Genomic DNA, 20999 nt, shown 5'->3' on the forward strand with positions numbered 1-20999 from the left:
ATCGTAAAGCTAGTTACTTACGTGATAGTTAAAGTTAATGTCACTTAAAATGTGTGACTCCAAAAATCCGTATCGTGAAGATTGTGTTGCCCCACTGACGTGAATATTCGGTACATTTCCATAGAACGTCTGGAGAGCTCAGACCTCAGGGAACATTAAGAACTAACTAATAGTATCTATTTTGTTATTTGCACTTTTAGCTTTCTAGTGACCTCTGTTTTTTTTTTCTTGATAACTTTCCAAATTATATTGTTTTATTGAGATTTTATTCGCTTTTGACTATAGTCAGAGTTATACTTTTAATTATAATTTTTGTGTTAGCCAGATCTTTTTTTGAAGTATCAATGTCGGCTGTTGGTCTTTTTTTTAATGAGGCGGACAAATAACCTCGGAATTGACGTCCTCCATTAAGCAAACATCTAATACGTTTATTCATTCATTTAACTACAATCACGAAACTATAGATCTGTCTATCCATCTACTTATACTATTTCTCCTGCTAGTATAAAGTCATATATCTTGATCTGGCAATGAATTTATTGTAATGTTACTTAAAGTATAGTTCTTTCTATTTATAACTTATTTTGTTCCTTGCAATTTTACAGTTACATAGAAGAACAAGTAGAGATAGCAGTTTGGGAATAGACGAAAAGATACACGAGACTGCATTCGGAAAGGATCTTTACGTTCGAGGCAAGCATATCGTTCAGTTTGGAAATGTTAAAGAACGGCCCGTTCCTATGGTCAGATACAGAAAGGCTGCGTTACAAACAGCATACAAACCATGGTTAACAGTCACTCCAGCACCAGTCTCTTTCAAATTTTGGACAAAATTATACAGAGTGAAGGTAATCATGATGATACTATAGATTTTTAACTTTATTTATATTTTTAGCCCGCACATATGGCATTTCTGTTTTCACTTAGAAGCTTATATGTATTATCTGTCAGGAAAGTAAATGTACATCTATTTTCCGAGTCTGGCATTCCTGCGCTCCATCCGTGGAGAGTATGAGAATTAAATCAATCAAATGTTTACTGAGGGGCAAAAAGAAAAGTTTAATCTGAATAAGACATTGCAGAGGAGCTCAAGCTGTGAATACAAATAGTGCATAGTGTAAATAAAGGACGACACCGAAAGAGAAAGCCAGAAACAGCTGTTAAACTTAGAAAAAAGAGTAAAAATTGTCGAAGTGGGAACATAAAACACAATTACATCAAATACGCCGACAACTAAACGTTCACCACGCCATGATCTTGATGTAGTGGTTAAGGTGCTGGCTTACAAATGAAAAGGATGCGAGTTCGAATCCAGGTCAAGGACGTTTTTAAAAATTTTGTTAATAATACATACAGCTCATGAGAGACGGTAAAAGAGGTCTATTTAGTCTTTCGTAGCAATTATTATTGGTAATGTTTAGTACTGATAATACTTTTTGTCTTTGCGTATTGCTTTTATTCTCTTCTTAATTTTGAAAGAGAAGAATATCCGAACAAATGCCACCAAAATCTATATATATAAAAGAGAACGTACAAAATCCTTTGTCCGCTCATCACGCTAATACGGCTGAACCAATTTCTTTCATTTTTGGGGGGTTATTAGGATTTGGACCCTAGATGGTTTTTATCATATCACTTTAATTTTCAATTACCAGTGTCTTGAGATAATTGACCATTCAGGTGTCCACAAATCCTTTGTTATTAGTTCATCATAGGTAAAAATAAACGTATTTATATGCAACCCGCATGACCGTGTCACTCGGCGGGTTAACATAAATGACAGGCGATATACAGCGGAAAATAGCTTGAATCTTCTGTTTAAAATTTTTTAATTGATTTGCTTATTTTTACAGACACTTTTACAATATGCCAGCACCGGGATGACCGCAGCGAAGCGGGGCGGGTTAACATAAATGACAGGCGATATAATGTTAAGATTTACTGCAATCTTCTATGGTTTTTATCATATCACTTGAAAGCGAAAAAGTAAAAATTATCTAAGTAACAAAGTTTATTGCGTTCCGGGGTGACCGCAGCGAAGCGGGGTGAACGCTGCTAGTTCCTCATATTTTGAATGTAAACGCCATTTGTAATTAGTAAAGAATAAAAATTGAACGTTCCGATGTAGCTGCAAAAACTAAAAAGAAAAACATGGAAGTGGAGTGTTCGAATACATACTCATGGTTATTAAAAATTCAATTTCTACATGCTTTACACCTCCTGACCACGTTTCTACGTTAGCAATTAAGAGGTTTGTGTTTAGGTTAGGCTGGTCAATACGTTTTGCAAAGGGGCCCGGTTTAGCTCTGACGCACCACAGGTGCGAGCAGGGAGCAAAACACCTTTTCTCTCTCCCTCTGCCTATTGATCTATCTATCTGTATATATATATATATATATATATATATATATATATATATATATATATATATATATATATATATAACGCTTTTGTGAATGACATAAGCACCCTAATTTTCAGCGGATTGAGACGAAATTTGGCACAGACATTAATTGTTGAAATATCTTGATGAGTTCGTTAACAAGAATAAACAGATGAAAATGTTAAAAATGGCGGCCCTTCAAACTCTTAAAAGCTTCCAAGGGAACCAAATTTCGCCCATAAATGGTATTCAGAAAGTTTGAATAACTTTTCCTCTTTTACTGAGATATTTGTGTGCAGGGACTTATTGAAATATTGAACCCGATTAATCGCATTAAGAAGGTTCACGCCCTTTCGCTACGGTCAGGCTTTTTTTTTGCAGGAGGGAGTTATTTTCGTATCGGAACAAGATGATTGTTAGTGATGATATGAAATTACACATTGAAAGTGAAGTAACTTGTGAAACGTGTTATTTGAAAGAATAATATAATAAATGTGCTTTCCCCTAACAGAGAGAACTGTAAATCATGTATTTCAAGTTCGGGAGCGTGAATGGCGACGAGTGTTATTTGATTTGCTTTTTAGTAACACATTGCATTGCAAATAAAGGTAGGCAACATTAGTGGTAAGTAAAATATTATTATTATTATTATTATTAATAATAATAATAATAATAATAATAATAATAATAATAAAAATAATAATAATAATAATAATAATAATAATAGGTTTTGTTTGTGGCAAGGCAATATCTTCCTCAATTCTTCTTCAAACGTAATAATTGTAACGCCATATCTCCCTTACAAACAAAATATTAGCAATTTATATCGAGAGAACGGGAAATTGTAGAGTGATGGGAGCAACGTTGGACAGTATGTACTCTTAGTAATCAGAAAAATAAGCGATTTCAATGCAAAATGAACGAAGAGTCATTGTCATGGGTAGTCATGGAGCCACGGCAGAGCCCTCTTTAGGCAAAATGTCGATAACTTATATCGAGAGAACAGGAGGTGATAGTGAGATGAGACCAACTTTGGACACTGTGGACCCATAAGGCTCATCGAAAAAAATTAGTGGGGGGGGGGCGCAAGCCAGCCTTACTTATTTTCACATAATAATATAAAATACACACACGAGTTAGCTAGTAATATTTGATATTATTATTATTACTATTATTATTATTATTATCGACAGCGTCATTTCATTACGTGTGCATGTTTGACATGAAGCCAAAGAGAAGATCCAACATTCGTAGAAAGAATAAGAATAGTCAGTTACTTTAACTGTGAACGACAGCGAAAAATACGAAAAGAGTGATTAGCTGTAGCGAAAAGAAACAATACTTTCTCTCAAATGGATAAAAAAGTAAGCCGAGATAGATTCGAACTCGCATGGACGGCGTGAAAAGTCAGTGCTTTGTCCACTTTTCTTTTAACTGACTCACCGAACGTGTTTCAGTAACTTACTTATTGCTAATTTTACTTGCTTCACTCGTTCAACTTGCTTTTTCTAATAATTTATAACGACAGAGACACGAACACAGAAACATTAGGAACAGTTAAAAATCATAGATGCTCTCCCGCCGGGAATCGAATTTGGGACACCAGACACCAAAGTCGCACGTGCTAACCACTAGACCAGAGGGAAGGGCACTGCTCGCGCTCTGTGTCGTTAGGGATTTCGACCACTGTATTGCCAGCTATCACTTCTGTGAGTTGTATACTATGATCACATGTTTCTTCTCTGCTGGAAGAGTTAAACCTACATTCTATGTAATACATGAGGTATTTAGACCTACATGCTCTTCATATAATGTAATAAAAAGGTCATGCTGGGAATAAGAAAAAGATCATTCCTTGGACAAAACGGAAACTATTGGCATCAGAAATATTTATCTATGTTAGATATTTGAACAAGGCACAAAGTGCTTGTAAATGAGGCACATACTGATATGTTCATTTGAGAGAGTAGTTTATAGCATGTGGATATAAACAAGATATAGATTAAGACGAGATTATGAAGATTTAGGTTATGGAGATATAGAATTAAGATATGAATTGAGGAAATACGAAAGCATTAATATAGTTGTGAACAAATATTGTATAGAGTACAGAGTACTGAAAGGTACAGGTAAAGAATAAAAGTTCAAGGAAGAATTTAAGTGTATATTTTGTGTATACTTAACTTTGGGTTTTAATAATGGCGCAGTCGATTTCAAGCAAATCTACGCTCTCATCGTGGTGGGAACAATTGCAGCACTTGGTGAATGCAGATATTAAAAGATGGATTTATTTGGAATTAGAACAGCGCGATAAGCAAATTGTGTATCTAAAAGAAGAAATTTCTCTCCTAAAACACCGGAATCAGTTTAATGAGCCAATTATGACACTAGGACGAAATAATAACTTCAAAACTTCAAACGAATCGAGTATTGGTGAACTTCCCCGATCATGTCAAAGATGTCGTAGAGCACATATAGATATGGTTTGCCCTGCAAAAACTAGGAGGTGTTTCCGATGTCTGTTTATTGGACATTACGCAAGAGCTTGTTTTTCAAAGAAGTTAAACCCCTTGTTTCAATTAAAACAAACAAATAATAAGACTGATGTGTTTGTGACTGGGATATCCCAAGAAGGTAATACTCCTATGATGTTGGATGGAAAACTAGTTAAGAAGAAAACTTCACCTAACGTAACTAAGTTGCCATCAGATGTTGCGAAAGAATGTCAATCCTTCAACAAGAACATGCCCTATGAAGTCAAGAGCCAGTCTTCTCTTTCGCATAATACGAAAAAGCAAAGTTTATCTGCAACGGCTTTGAAGAAGATGAAGAAGCTGGAGAACAACGTGCAACAAGAGGAGAAGGATGTGAAGAAAGACGTGGAAGGAAAGAAGCACAATTCGGATGGTTTCGAAGCGTTTCAGCGAACGATCAGAAAATCGCAATCGTCAGTTGAACGCACGAAAAGTTTCATGGACAGCGGCAAAATGTTTCATGCAAATAGAGACAGTGATTTGGGAATGGCAAGGAGCACCACGGTTCAGGAGCAGTTAACTTCAGATAGCAATTACTTGCGGCCAAGAAATAGAATTGGGACTCTGCTCACATGGTTGAAAAAACACAATGATATTCAGCGTACTGTTGACATGAGTAGAAGAGAAAAGAAGAGAAAAAAGGTGATCGAATGAGCAGGTTCTGATTTTGTAAACGGGGGAGAATTGTTAGATATTTGAACAAGGCACAAAGTGCTTGTAAATGAGGCACATACTGATATGTTCATTTGAGAGAGTAGTTTATAGCATGTGGATATAAACAAGATATAGATTAAGACGAGATTATGAAGATTTAGGTTATGGAGATATAGAATTAAGATATGAATTGAGGAAATACGAAAGCATTAATATAGTTGTGAACAAATATTGTATAGAGTACAGAGTACTGAAAGGTACAGGTAAAGAATAAAAGTTCAAGGAAGAATTTAAGTGTATATTTTGTGTATACTTAACTTTGGGTTTTAATAATCTACGAGGCATGCGCAGTAGTATATTTCAGAATAGTTACTGTTTAGTTCAGTAAACGAAGAAAGGGGTGTAAAAAAGCAAATATGTCGCGTCAACGAGATCGACTAGAGTTGACAAAGGTGGAAGCAGATGTGTAGTAATACAACAACTTGGTTAAATTGATAATTGGTTCTTTATTCGGTAGTAGATCGTGTCACAACTTTACGGGAGAGCAGAGAAAGACTTACTAACGCTGTCATATAGTAAGCTTTAGTAACACGATCATATAGACACAAATGGATGTAACTGTGAGTACTAAAACTTGGATTCAACGAAAGCCGTTTAGATATTCAGTGGTTTGCAGGGTTGTATAAGACACAAAAAGATAAGACACAATACAATTCTTCATACCTCGGCTTCCAGTAACTAGATACATGCAATTTCTTCTTAGATACTGAAACTGCCATCGGATTTTATACATGACGTATTGCAGGATACAAAATGCTTTGCATTAATTGTTTGTTTGTAGACAGCTACTAGCTTAGTGTTCTGAAAGGTTGTGTATAAACTAGGGATAGCCAATTCCGGAATTATTACTTTCCGGACTCCCGAAGGTAAAACCGGACAAATTCCGGAATTCGTAAAATTCCCATTTTGGAATAATTCCGGAATTCGGAATTATCCGGAATTTAGAAATTTCTGATTTCGTTAACATTCCGGAATTCGGAACAATCCGGATTTTTTCGAAATCCGGAGTTTTTCTCAATTCCGGAATTTTCTAAATTCCGGATTCTTCCCGAGTTCCGGAATTTTTCTGAATTAGGGAGTTTAACTGAATTCCATAATTTTCCGAAATGCGGAAAGTGAATTCCAAAAAATGAATTTATTTTGGTTAATATGAATCGTGGCGGAAATAAGTCTTTGACCAGGTAATGGCGACTGCTTTGAAAGAAATGGGGTGTATGAGAATTCAATCTGTCATATTTGTAGTTTCGTGTGGAGAAAAGAAATACTTGTGAACCAGCGGTTTAAGAAAAACTCAAGTTATTAATGTAAACTTTGCCGACATCATAAAAGGAATATGAAAGACATTTTGAATCGAAGAAATATAACATACAAGTTTGCAAGCGGAGACAAAAAATCCTAACGTAACCAGACTAAAGACGAATCGTTTACCTCGTAGCGATCAAGGTCAAGCTATTTTCGAGGGCAAGTTTCGAGTTGAGTCGAGTTTGATAATGGCTCGCTCGCTCGTTCAGTTCGTTTTAACTCGTTTTGAAATAATGGCCTGATTAGACTGGAAAGCTTAAGCCATGAGAAATGTAAGCAGTAATATGGAATACTTTAGTGTTGCTCACGACAGGGGTGCGTCTCGTCTCGTAATTTTAGTGCATCTCGTGCTGCAATTTTAGTGTATCTTGTGGGGCAATTTTAGTGTATCTCGTCTTATCTAGATAACGAGAAGACAAGAGTTTTTTTTACGAGACAGCCTCGAATGTCGTAATCACCAATATAAGTATATACTGTAGTTCTTAAAATCAAGGCTGAGACCTGCACTGTCGAATTGTTGAGCCCAAGCAGAAGACCAACTCGGTTAGTGATATCAACCGGTTCGGCTCGTATCAACTGAGCTAACAGCTCGAGTCGGCTCGGTTGGGATGAGCCGATAACCCGAGCCGGCTCAGTTGGAACGAGCCATCGACTCAGCTCAATTGAGCGGATGGCTCGAGCTTTCTCGGTTGGAATGGGTCCCCTACTCGGCTCATGTGAACCGGTTCAAGCCAGCTAAGTTGAAACTAGTCCATCGGCACGTTTCGATTCAGCTGAACTAAGCCGATGGCTCAAATCGGCTCGGTTGGGTGAGCTGTTGGCTCGGCTCACTTCTCGGTTCGGTTCGATAGTGAATGAGCTATAAGCGGAGCCCCTCGAGCCGTTGAGAAGCCTAAACCCGGTCCCAGCTGTTTTGAACATGTTTGGCTGAACCCTATAACTTTTAACAATTTTTGGCTCGAGCCCGAATACTTGCCCCTTCGGAACTCAAACCCAGAACGTGACCGATGTCCTTGCCTCCTGAATACTTCTCGACGACCGAGATCGACAGTCAATTGGCTTTTACTATTCAGATACAAAACGTATATCTTTTAAAAATTATACACGGTGTTGATATAATAATAATAATAATAATAATAATAATAATAATAATAATAATAATAATAATAATAATAATAATAATAATAATAATAATAATAATAAAAGTTTTAAACTTGCCGTTGAAATTTGGCAAAATTTACTTAAAAGTAGAGATTTCCGAGAAAGGGTTCCGTACCTTCAAGACACACCTCTGCAACTACCAACATTTTAAACTACAACGTTCCGTTGAAGTTTCATGTAGAAAGTATTCTACTGTATGTTTTAAGGAAAATAACTGTAATAAATATAACTGAATATCACGCAACAGTAAGGCATATAATAAACTAATTTTTAGGATATGCAGAGGTAAATATAAAAGCTTTTCTACAAAATACCTACAAAGAGCATAATTCAATGAGCTCTGAAATATAATGTAACGAAATAGCCTATGAGATTCAGTCTACAGAGCAATTGTTACTTAAAGAATGGACATATACTATTTCGAGAATCGAGACAAGACGGGAAATGTTTACCATACTTTTCGTCTCGTCTCGATTCTCATCTCCAAAGAGAGACCGTCTCGAATGTGAAATGTTAATTCTCATGTTATTTTATTTGTTTTAGAAACGAGATGAGAAACTGCTCTTCTCGTGAGCAACATTAAACACAACCGAAATATTCTTTCCAAATGTCACGTTTCTGCTTGTAATGGTATGACCTGAGCGATAATTAGCTCCTAGCTTTTAATCTTCTACGAGATAATAATAATTATTATCAGTTTATTATTATTACTATTATTATTCCTGAAGACTTGATAGTTTAAGTATTGAAACATCCGAGTATTCAAATATTTGAATATAATAAAACGTATGTTATTGCCGATCAATCGCCATCAAAAATCCTAAAGTAAATAAAAATACAATGTGCATTCGCACAAGCACCTTGACCACTGAACCGCGATCGCTACGCGGTAAAAGATTCGTTTTTAGTCTGGTTACGTTAGGTTCCTTTGTCTCCGCTTGCAAACTTGTATGTTATATTTCTTCGATTCAAAATGTCTTTCGTATTTCTTTTATGATGTCGGAAAAGTTTACATTAATAACTTGAGTTGTTCTTAAACCGCTGGTTCACAAGTTTGTTTTTTCTCCACACGAAACTACAAATATGACAGATTGAATTCTCATACACCCCATTTCTTTCAAAGCAGTCGCCATTACCTGATCAAAGACTTATTTCCACCACGATTCATATTAAACAAAATAAATTCATTTTTTGGAAGCGGAACTTTCACTTTTCAAATTTCGGAAAATTATGGAATTCAGTTAAACTCCCTAATTCAGAAAAATTCCGGAACTCGGGAAGAATCCGGAATTTAGAAAAATCCGGGATTGAGAAAAATTCTGGATTTCGAAAAAATCCAGATTGCTACGAATTCCGGAATTATTCCAAAATGGGAATTTTCCGAATTCCGGAATTTGTCCGGTTTTACCTTCGGGAGCCCGGAAAGTAATAATTCCGGAATTGGCTATCCCTAGTTTATACACAACCTTTCAGAACACTAAGCTAGTAGCTGTCTACAAACAAACAAGTAATGCAAAGCATTTTGTATCCTGCAATACGTCATGTAGTAAAATCCGACAGTAGTTTCAGTATCTAACCAGAAATTGCATGTATCTAGTTACTGGAAGCTGAGGTATGAAGAATTGTATTGTGTCTTATCTTTTTGTGTCTTATACAACCCTGCAAACCACTGAATATCTAAACGGCTTTCGTTGAATCCAAGTTTTAGTACTCACAGTTACATCCATTTGTGTCTATATGATCGTGTTACTAAAGCTTACTATATGACAGCGTTAGTAAGTCTTTCTCTGCTCTCCTGTAAAGTTGTGATACGATCTACTACAGAATAAAGAACCAATTATCAATTTAACCAAGTTGTTGTATTACTACACATCTGCTTCCGCCTCTGTCAACTCTGATCGATCTCGTTGACGCGACATATTTGCTTTTTTACACCCCTTTCTTCGTTTACTGAATTAAACAGTAACTATTCTGAAATATACTATTGCGCATGCCTCGTAGATAAATATTTCTGATGCCAATAGTTTCCGTTTTGTCCAAGGAATGATCTTTTTCTTATTCCCAGCATGACCTTTTTATTACATTATATGAAGAGCATGTAGGTCTAAATACCTCATGTATTACATAGAATGTAGGTTTAACTCTTCCAGCAGAGAAGAAACATGTGATCATAGTATACAATCCACAGAAGTGATAGCTGGCAATACAGTGGTCGAAATCCCTAACGACACAGAGTGCGAGCAGTGCCCTTCCCTCTGGTCTAGTGGTTAGCACGTGCGACTTTGGTGTCTGGTGTTCCGGGTTCGATTCCCGGCGGGAGAGCATCTATGATTTTTAACTGTTCCTTATGTTTCTGTGTTCGTGTCTCTATCGTTATAAACTATTAGAAAAAGCAAGTTGAACGAGTGAAGCAAGTAAAATTAGCAATAAGTAAGTTACTGAAACACGTTCGGTGAGTCAGTCAAAAGAAAAGTGGACAAAGCACTGACTTTTCACGCCGTCCATGCGAGTTCGAATCTATCTCGGCTTGTTTTTTTTATCCATTTGAGAGAAAGTATTGTCTCTTTTCGCTGCAGCTAATCACTCTTTTCGTATTTTTCGCTGTCGTTCACAGTTAAAGTAACTGACTATTCTTATTCTTTCTATGAATGATGGATCTTCTCTTTGGCTTCATGTCAAACATGCACACGTAATGAAATGACGCTGTCGATAATAATAATAATAATAATAATAATAATAATAATAATAATATCGAATATTACTAGCTAACTCGTGTGTGTATTTCGACACTATATTTTTATATTATTATGTGGAAATAAGTAAGGCTGGCTGGCGCCCCCGCCACTATTTTTTTTCGATGAGCCTTATGGGTCCACAGTGTCCAACGTTGGTCCCATCTCACTATCACCTCTTGTTCTCTCGATATAAGTTATCGACATTTTGCCTAAAGAGGGCTCTGCCGTGGCTCCATGACTACCCATGACAATGACTCTTCGTTCATTTTGCATTGAAATCGCTTATTTTTCTGATTACTAAGAGTACATACTGTCCAACGTTGCTCCCATCACTCTACAATTTCCCGTTCTCTCGATATAAATTGCTAATATTTTGTTTGTAAGGGAGATATGGCGTTACAATTATTACGTTTGAAGAAGAATTGAGGAAGATATTGCCTTGCCACAAACAACACCTATTATTATTATTATTATTATTATTATTATTATTATTATTATTATTATTATTATTATTATTATTATTATTATTATTATTATTTTATTACTATTGTTATTATTAAAGTTTTACTTACCACTAATGTTGCCTACCTTTATTTGCAATGCAATGTGTTACTAAAAAGCAAATCAAATAACACTCGTCGCCATTCACGCTATCGAACTCGAAATACATGATTTACAGTTCTCTCTGTTAGGGGAAAGCACATTTATTATATTATTCTTTCAAATAAGACGTTTCACAAGTTACTTCACTTTCAATGTGTAATTTCATATCATCACTAACAATCATCTTGTTTCGATACGAAAATAACTCCCTCCTTTAAAAAAAAGCCTGACCGTAGCGAAAGGGCGTGAACCTTCTTTATGCGATTAATCGGGTCCAATATTTCAATAAGTCCCTGCACACAAATATCTCAGTAAAAAAGGAAATGTTATTCAAACTTTCTGAATACCTATTTATGGGCGAAATTTGGTTCCCTTGGAAGTTTTTAAGAGTTTGAAGGGCCGCCATTTTTAACATTTTCATCTGTTTATTCTTGTTAACGAACTCATCAAGATATTTCAACAATTAATGTCTGTGCCAAATTTCGTCTCAATCCGCTGAAAATTAGGGTGCTTATGTCATTCACAAAAGCGTTATATATATATATATATATATATATATATATATATATATATATATATATATACAGATAGATAGATCAATAGGCAGAGGGAGAGAGAAAAGGTGTTTTGCTCCCTGCTCGCACCTGTGGTGCGTCAGAGCTAAACCGGGCCCCTTTGCAAAACGTATTGACCAGCCTAACCTAAACACAAACCTCTTAATTGCTAACGTAGAAACGTGGTCGGGACGTGTAAAGCATGTACAAATTGTATTTTTAATAACCATGAGTATGTATTCGAACACTCCACTTCCATGTTTTTCTTTTTACTTTTTGCAGCTACATCGGAACGTTCAATTTTTATTCTTTACTAATTACAAATGGCGTTTACATTCAAAATATGAGGAATTTTGGTGGCATTTGTTCGGATATTCTTCTCTTTCAAAATTAAGAAGAGAATAAAAGCAATACGCAAAGACAAAAAGTATTATCAGTACTAAACATTACCAATAATAATTGCTACGAAAGACTAAATACGACCTCTTTTACCATCTCTCATGAGCTGTATGTATTATTAACAAAATTTTTAAAAACGTCCTTAACGTGGATTCGAACTCGCATCCTTTTCATTTGTAAGCCAGCACCTTAACCACTACACCAAGATCATGGCGTGGTGAACGTTTAGTTGTCGGCGTATTTGTTGTAATTGTGTTTTATGTTCTCACTTCGACAATTTTTACTCTTTTTTCTAAGTTTAACAGCTGTTTCTGGCTTTCTCTTTCGGTGTCGTCCTTTATTTACACTATGCACTATTTGTATTCACAGCTTGTGCTCCTCTGCAATGTCTTATTCAGATTAAACTTTTCTTTTTGCCCCTCAGTAAACATTTGATTGATTTAATTCTCATACTCTCCACGGATGGAGCGCAGGAATGCCAGACTCGAAAAATAGGTGTACATTTACTTTCCTGACAGATAATACTTCACAAACTACAAGCACGGCATTTTCTCTTATTCGATTTACTGGCTTTTATTCAACATATCTGTTGTTTAGGCATAACATTTTGTACATAAATGAATATCATGTGTACACTATGTTCAGAACATTCGTATTAAAATATACACAAACCGTTCGTAATTTAGAATCTTGTGGGGATGAAGGAAATATGAATATTCGCAATATTAAAAATAAGTTTACAGCATATTTTTCCTAAATAGCATATAGTTGAAGCGAGGGTAGGGAGTTTTTACCATTCGACTCGATCAACATTTGTGTGTCTTTTGTCTGTTGCACTATAACTTAAAACATATCCTATTTTAATGCAGCTTGATATGTACTTTCTCAAAACCTTATCAAATAAGCTCATTATTTCGGGTTGCAAACTATGAGTAAGGGCGTATATACTGAATGTCAAATCCACTCTATGTTTCAAATTTGAAATAATTTTGCAGTTTGAACTATAATGTAACAGCATGTGTATAATTTATTGAATGAATTTCAATTATGCCATAGCTTGAGTTAAAATATCCCATGAATGAAAGAATGAATTTACTAGCTCCAACATTTTTTTAAATAAGTTCCCTGATCATTTTCGTAGAAAAGAAATGTTCAATATTGATGTTTGAGGGTAGTCGCAAAGCACACTCTGTCTCTCAAATAGTATCGTTTTAGCTCTATACACTTTTTCGAGCAATGTTCAATAGCTTCGACGCCTTGTTTATAATGTGAACCATCGAGCTCCTGAAAATATTCATTAAATGCAGACTGTACTTCTTCATTGTTGGCAAATCTTTTACCACCGAGTCACTTTTACAAGTTTAGAAAGAGAAAATAATCCGAGATGGCTAAATCTGGCGGATAGGATGTGAAAAGAAACAATTCAAACTTCAAGTATTTGATTTTGACCATCATGATAACGAATGTGTATACTGGTGCATTGCCTTCATAAAACAACACTTTCTTTTTCGCCAAATGCGGCCGTTTTGTCTTGATTTCATCACTCAAACACTGCAATGATTGCTTTTACTTTTAGAATATAATCAAGGAGTTATCCCACGCGCATCCTCAAAATCTGAGGCCATTACTTTGCCAACAGAAAGAACTATCTTCGCCTTCTTTGGAGCTTATTCTCCTTTTTCAGCCCATTGTTTTGCTTCGTTTCAGGTATGAAGTGATGGACCCATGTTTTATCCATGGTTATGAATCGAGGCAAAAACTTAGCTTTATTGCTATTAAACCTGGCCAAACACTCGATTGTAACATCCTCATTACACTCTTTTTGTTGCATTGTGAGTACCCATCTCGCACACAACTTTCTCATGTCCAAATTTTCAGTAAATATGTTACGTACAACACTTTTTGAAATGCCTTCCATGTTTGCTCGCTCGCGCGCTGTTACACGACGGTCGTTCAATATTATTTTATAGATTTTCTTCACATATTTCGCATGGTTACCTCATTTGGTCTACCACTGTGATGTTGGGCCTTTGCAGCTCTACGGCCTCGTTTAAACTCTGCCACCCAATATATTACCGTTGTAAACGAAGGAGCAGACTCCCACAGAGTAGAATCTAGCTCAGCTTTGATATTAGTTAAACTGAGACTTTCGAATGGAAATATTGTGTTATGTAACGAAGACTTATTTTTTCCATGTTCACAAATTCACTGAGAGCATTCAATTTTGATGGTTGCCAAACAAATAATAAACATCATAGCGTCTTCAAGCCTCAAACTTAAGCTTTATAAGGTTAGTACTTTCGACCATAGTCATGTGTTTCAAACAACAACCGTCATCTATAGTGAGGTCGAGTAATTTTGGAACTACCCACGTAACATGTCGCATATTTGATTTGGAGTTCCCAACCATCCACTCTGTATGAAATTAACACAGAGTATAAGGGGATGGATTAACCTCCTTCCAAATTTTAAAATCTTGCAGTATAATTTTCTTAAAAGGAATGGATTTTGTTATAATATTATGCATATTTTCTTAAATAATTTCCAAAAATCTTCAGTTGTTTTGGATTAGTCAGCCAAGAAGAAGCGGGGAATTTTTCTATCCTAATCTGGGATAAACTCGGCCTTCTCCCCTTTCCAATGCATAAAAAATATTTTTCCCCATTAACTTTCATTAAAAAATCATTTTGATACAATATGAAACCTTTTATGAGCTTTTATAATCATCAATATTACTTGGACTTAAAATCAATCTAGAAGAAGAGAGTGAACTTATCTCTTTCCCCGTCCCAGAGTTTAAGTCAAAATATTCCACGATTGTAAAAACAATTCACTTTGACACAATATAGTGCATATGTTTACTGAGGTTTTCAGACAATTCCCAATGCTTAGAGTTCAAATCACTCTTAAAGGATGACTCACCTTTACCCCCCCTCTCAGCATTTGATTTTTAAAATGTGTTTTAAGATAATTCTGTAAAAGAAAACACCTGATTTTCGTGGAATATTACTTATTTTTTCCCTTAGGGGCCGATTCTCAGTTACCTACGTACATTGCTTGGAGTTCATATGCACCAATATTGTGGAAATGAATACTTGCCCCAGTTTGAATAAATGAAAATTTCATTTTAAAAAAGTACTGATTTTTATAATAGTGGCCTTCATTCAAAGTTATTGACTTACTCGTATAATTGGGATTAAAATTAGTGAGAAGACGATGAGGATCGATCGCTTCTCCAGTCGACACCCAGCATCTCAAATTTATACAAGACAATCACTTTTTAATACGAACGTATCGAGATGGGAATTCATATAGCCTTGATCGACAAATAGACGAGAGGTTAAACATTACAATTCCCGGCTCGTATTTCCATACGAGAAACGAAAGAAGTGGAGAAATTTCAAACGTCTTGTGGACAACACTAGAGTACGTTTGTTTTATCTTGGCACGCTTCCCGCCTAAAGGATGGATTCTGTCTGCAACGAGTTGTTGCCACACGTTCAGTGAGTACAATATCCTGAATTCTCAATTTCGATTTGTAGTATAGAAAAGAAATAGGAACAATTATTTTTTTTTTGGGGGGGGATGCCACCATTCCAATGTCACGATAGAGTCATAATTTATTGTACCAACAACCAAGTCTAAATGTTAAATGTAAGACTACTAAACCAATAAACAAATTAGGCAAATCTGTACTGCTGTTGATTTTTTTTAAATGAAACCTAACGCAAGATTTTCATTTTAGGGTATACAATGCACCCACATATAAAAACATGAGAAAAATGCCGGTACTGGAAATTTGTTCGGAAAGATAGTTATAGTTGCAGAGTTTATTTTCACTTCCCTGTAGGGAGGCAAACGTCGAATTCCAAGGCCATCCCCCGAAGAGATTGCTTCCCCTTCGCCGTCGTCTTGGCTACCTTCTGAATCTGATTACAAGTTAATCACTAAACGATCAGCGAGATCATCCAGTAGTTTGTCCTTTCCCCAATAAAATTCTTCTTCGCGTTTCACATGTTCTACTGCCTTGCTCCAGTCTGCAGGGATCACTGAACTTACAGCCTCGGACAGAAGCGTTTCAACAGCAGAAGTTTTAAATGTTGTATTCCGCTTTGACACATAACTCTTAACTTGAGCCTCTATTGGATTAAAATTATAACGGTAAGGAGGTAATCTAATAACAGTCTGTCCTTTAGATTTTGCTATAGTATCTATTTCGTATTCTCGTCTTTGCTCCCGGTTTTCAATAATCAACGTATAAAGTGTTTCTTTGAGCATCGTATTGTCGAAATGAATATTGTTTTCTTGTAGCCACTGCCAAGCACCACACCAACCATAAATCACTGCAACACACTTGTTCGTGTGTGACAACTAAGCACTTCAACTACGCGCCAAACAGCAATAACCTCATTTGATGGACTGGCTGACAACTAACGTCACCTATATGGCTAAACCAATGAGACGTCTATTGGATTAAAACGTTCACGTGAGTGCCAGCAGAAAATACTTTAAAGGCCAACCAAGTGTACTGGCGGGTAGTGTGCCAAAATAAAACAAACGTACTCTAGTTCAATAGACGTCTTAGATCTCATGATTCACAGTACACAACCATCAATTGATAAAGCGATTGTACGAACATAATGAAGAGCAATTATCAACATTTAACTCATTACACAATACACACCAATAGCAAATATGGTTTCAATATTGTTATACATTCCTTTCATGGGTCTCTCTTAGCACGAAAGTGTTATAACTTAATCATTTCTAGATGAACTTAGAGCATGACATTAGAGCATAAAAATGAAAATGGTATGAAATTTTTGAGTTTTACGTCCCCGATTATGCCGATTAGGCTAAAGGAAAATGAAATGAAATAATTTAAGTGTTACGTCCCACAGTTATGCCGGTTAGGCTAAAGGAGACGATGATTATGAGAAATGAATGAAATGGTGGAATGAAGAAAGTGGGAGGAAACGGGAGAACCACGAAAAAACCACGAGCACGGTGTTTGTCCACCACAAAGTCCACGCGGCGTGAGCTGCGATCGAACTAGGGACCCCAAGCACCGGAGGTGAATGCTCTACCACTGAGCCACCGCGGCCCATTAGAGCATAAATTTTGTATCCTCACGATCAAAAGGGTCTTTACGTCGCCTTTCAGAGTATGTGATCACGACTTACGTCTCGGCATACATTGAAATTTGTGAAAATAGCTTCTATTTTGACTAGAGAATTAAGGAGAAAATGTATGTAATTAGAGCTCAAATTCGCAACATCAGTGCAATACCATCTCTGACAAGTAAGGGGTCCAAATGGATGAATCTAGTTTAGGGATGAAACTTAGTGTACCTGATAGAAAATGTGAAAATGTGTGTATGTGCAAAGTTATAGCGGCTGAGCGCTATAAGAAACGGAGGGGAAGGGGTCAAAAATACTGGAAGAAGAACTATGCTATGTTATAGAAATACATCAAATAAACTATTGATTCGTAAAATTATTGAAAGATAGACAATGAAAACGGTTGTAGTTCCACATATTGGCTGAAGAAGAATGGTGGGAGTAGGTCACAAACCTCCGCCGCCATCTTGAAATCCATCATTTTGAAATCTGTGATATTTTTTGAAATGGAAAGATAGTCATGTAAATTAGGGCCAGCATATTCTCAAAATGTCAATTATGAAATTTAGTAATCGTTATCTGTACTTATTTGGAAGATTTAGGATGAACAAAAATTTAGGAGACTGATACTCGTATGTTGAAAGTTTGGATTATCACGAAAACAAATGTAAGATAAACATATCTACGAGCCAAAAAAACTAACAGTGAAATTTGGTATCAAGTTGTATATTAGTACATTATTACTGTATCTATGATTATTTCTAATTTGCTTCATACGGTGCCGAAGAGAAATGTTTCGGTCTGGAAGAACCGTTTCCGCTTGTGTGTGTGTGTGTGTGTGTGTGTGTGTGTGTGTGTGTGTGTGTGTGATTTTAGTAGAAAACAATGTAGAATTTAGATAGCTACCTTTTGTTAAGTGACATACTTATTAAATAGACCATAACACAATAAAATCTGATAGGTTAAAATGCAATTATTACGTACTGTATGTAAACCAGGGGCCGCTGTGGCTCAGTGGTAGAGCGTTCACCTCTGGTGCTCGGGGTCCAGGGTTCAAACCCTGCTCCTGCCAAGTGAACTTTGTGGTGGACAAGCACCGTGTGCATGGGTTTTCTCGAGGTTCTCCCGTTTCCTCCCACTTTCTTCATTCCACCATTTTCATTCATTTCTCATAATCACCGTCTCCTTTAGCCTAACCGGCATAACCGTGGGACGTAAAACTTAAAAAGATTTTTGTATGTAAATCACAATTTTCTTCACTACCTGCTATATTTTTCACTCAATTTCCTTTGTCCATCTTCGTAAGCAATAGCAACTTTGGAAGAGCATAGCGTGTGATATGTGGATGAAAAGTGGACTACTGCAGTCGAATGTGTTTTCTTAATAATCCAAACTTTCAACGTATGAGTATCAGTTTCCTAAATTTTCGTAAATAACTATAAAGTTTATCCTAAATCTTCTAAATAGGTACAGATAACGATCACTGAAGTTCATAATTGACTTTTTGAGAACATGCTGACTCTAATTGATATATCACATTACTACCTTTCCATTTCAAAAAATATCACAGACTTCAAAATGACGGATTTCAAGATGGTGGCGGAGATTCGTGATCTACTCTGCCCATTCTTCTTTTGCCAATATGTGAAACTACCACCGTTTGCATTGTCTATCTTTCATATTTTTACTACTCAACAGTTTATTTGATGTATTTCTATAAGATAGCATAGCTCTTCTCCCACCAACTTTGACCCCCTCCGTTTCTTATGGCGCTCAGTCGCTATAACTTTGCACATACACATATTTTCACATTCTCTATCAGGCGCACTGTATCTCATCCCTGAACTCGATTCATCCTTTTGGACCCTTTCTTTTTGAAAAGACTCATGTTTTAAGTTACTCGATTTCTTGTCTGATACGTTAAGACAAGCACTATGATATATATCAGTCAGTGCTTAGGTATTTTAGTTTTAGAACTACAAGGTGGCCCAAAAGTAGGTATACAGTCCCGTACTAATCAGCTCATTGCTTTTAATATCTTTTCTTATTGTTATCCATCAGATACAGTTAGTTTCTTTATTATTTGTTCTTAATGTCTTTTAACTTATATCTTAAGCTCGGAACGGCCGAAGCAAATAAACCTATAAGCTAAAATGTTATACTTGATTAATGCAGGGGTATATACCTACCTGTATACTCTGCAGTCTATTTGTCTCAACATTCCTCTCGAAAGACGGGGTAGAGAAAATAAAAGAAAGGAAGAGATATAACGCCTAGAACATCTATTTGGTTTACTGAACATTTATACTCGATTTACAAGGTAGGTAAGAGAGGGCCAGGGAGGTTAAAAATCTAAACTTTTAGAAACCTAGAGAGGAGCAAATATGATTAAAATTACCAATATAATTTCCCTCTTTTCTTCATTTAGTACTTACCTCTGTATCTCAATTATAGTATTATCGAGCATCTAACGTCTCCCTATAAACGACGAGAAAAGGAGAACATCAACCCTTCAAGATTGAAATAAAAAATATCTTTTTTGACTAGAGTTCAAATCTCTAGAGTACACTTTTTTTCTTTTTGTCTAAGAATTAGCTATAAAATGTAGTATTACAATTTTAGAACTGCTTTCATCCTATTAGAATTTTTCTTACTTGTTTGGCCAAGATAATAATATAAGGCAACATGTATGATTCTAGATCAAAGATAAGGATCTTCTAGATTTTTCCTCCATTAATATAGAAATAGCCTTAAACTGGAAACGAAATATACACGTTAAGCTCACACATGAAACTAAATACAAGTATACACGTAACTGAAACAAATACAGACAATTTCTACCTTTTGACTCAATCATCATTTCTCTCTCTCTGTCCGTGTATGTGTTGTATCATAAGTCTCGTGAAACTTATTACATTTTAACGAAACTTGGTATATGCCTTCCTCCAATCTTTCAAAATAACATTATTGTTTAATGTTGCAAAAACATTTCGGGAATAAAGGAGCGAAAGGGAATAAAATTCACATCATCTTGGGAATTTTCACATATAAAAAGTAATTTTCTGGTATAAGCTACGTAAAAAAAATAATTGAATTCCTTAAAACGTACTGCGTACTGCCAGTAAACTGAAAAGTAAAGTTCAACATTCCTATGCAATGCAATGTAATGATACGTACTCCACAAATTTGCCCTGCCTTGTGCAGGTGCAAATCTGAACTTAAACCATCAACATGCTATCCTGTGGTCTTATCCCAATCAATTCTGTTTAATAGCTCAATTTCACTGGAAGAATAGCTTATCATTAAATCTTATATATTAGGATGTTCCTTATTTTTCGAATTCCGAGTTTTGCTCTCACTCTCTAAAATGATTTCATATTAGACCAAAGTAATCCGTGAGGAAAATTAGCTCAATTGAGTACTATTAAATAGTGCCCTAAGCCACCTAAAATGTTGAACGCATTTACAATATGCAATGTGAGGCCTGGTAAATT

The 20999-nt window shown here is 35.8% G+C and overlaps 1 protein-coding gene across 1 annotated transcript in view; it reads left to right on the forward strand.

The window, feature by feature from the left end:
* LOC145660855 (lysosomal alpha-mannosidase-like) overlaps positions 1–20999 on the forward strand; it is a 166436-nt gene that overhangs the window by 133902 nt on the left and 11535 nt on the right. The window contains exon 15 of the mRNA XM_081726279.1: positions 606–848. Within this exon, the coding sequence (XP_081582405.1) occupies positions 606–848 (243 nt within the window). The remainder of the gene's footprint in view (positions 1–605; positions 849–20999) is intronic.

This window comes from Thermobia domestica, chromosome 9, assembly GCF_964235325.1.
Source record: "Thermobia domestica chromosome 9, izTheDome1.hap1.1, whole genome shotgun sequence".
Taxonomy (NCBI): domain Eukaryota; kingdom Metazoa; phylum Arthropoda; class Insecta; order Zygentoma; family Lepismatidae; genus Thermobia; species Thermobia domestica.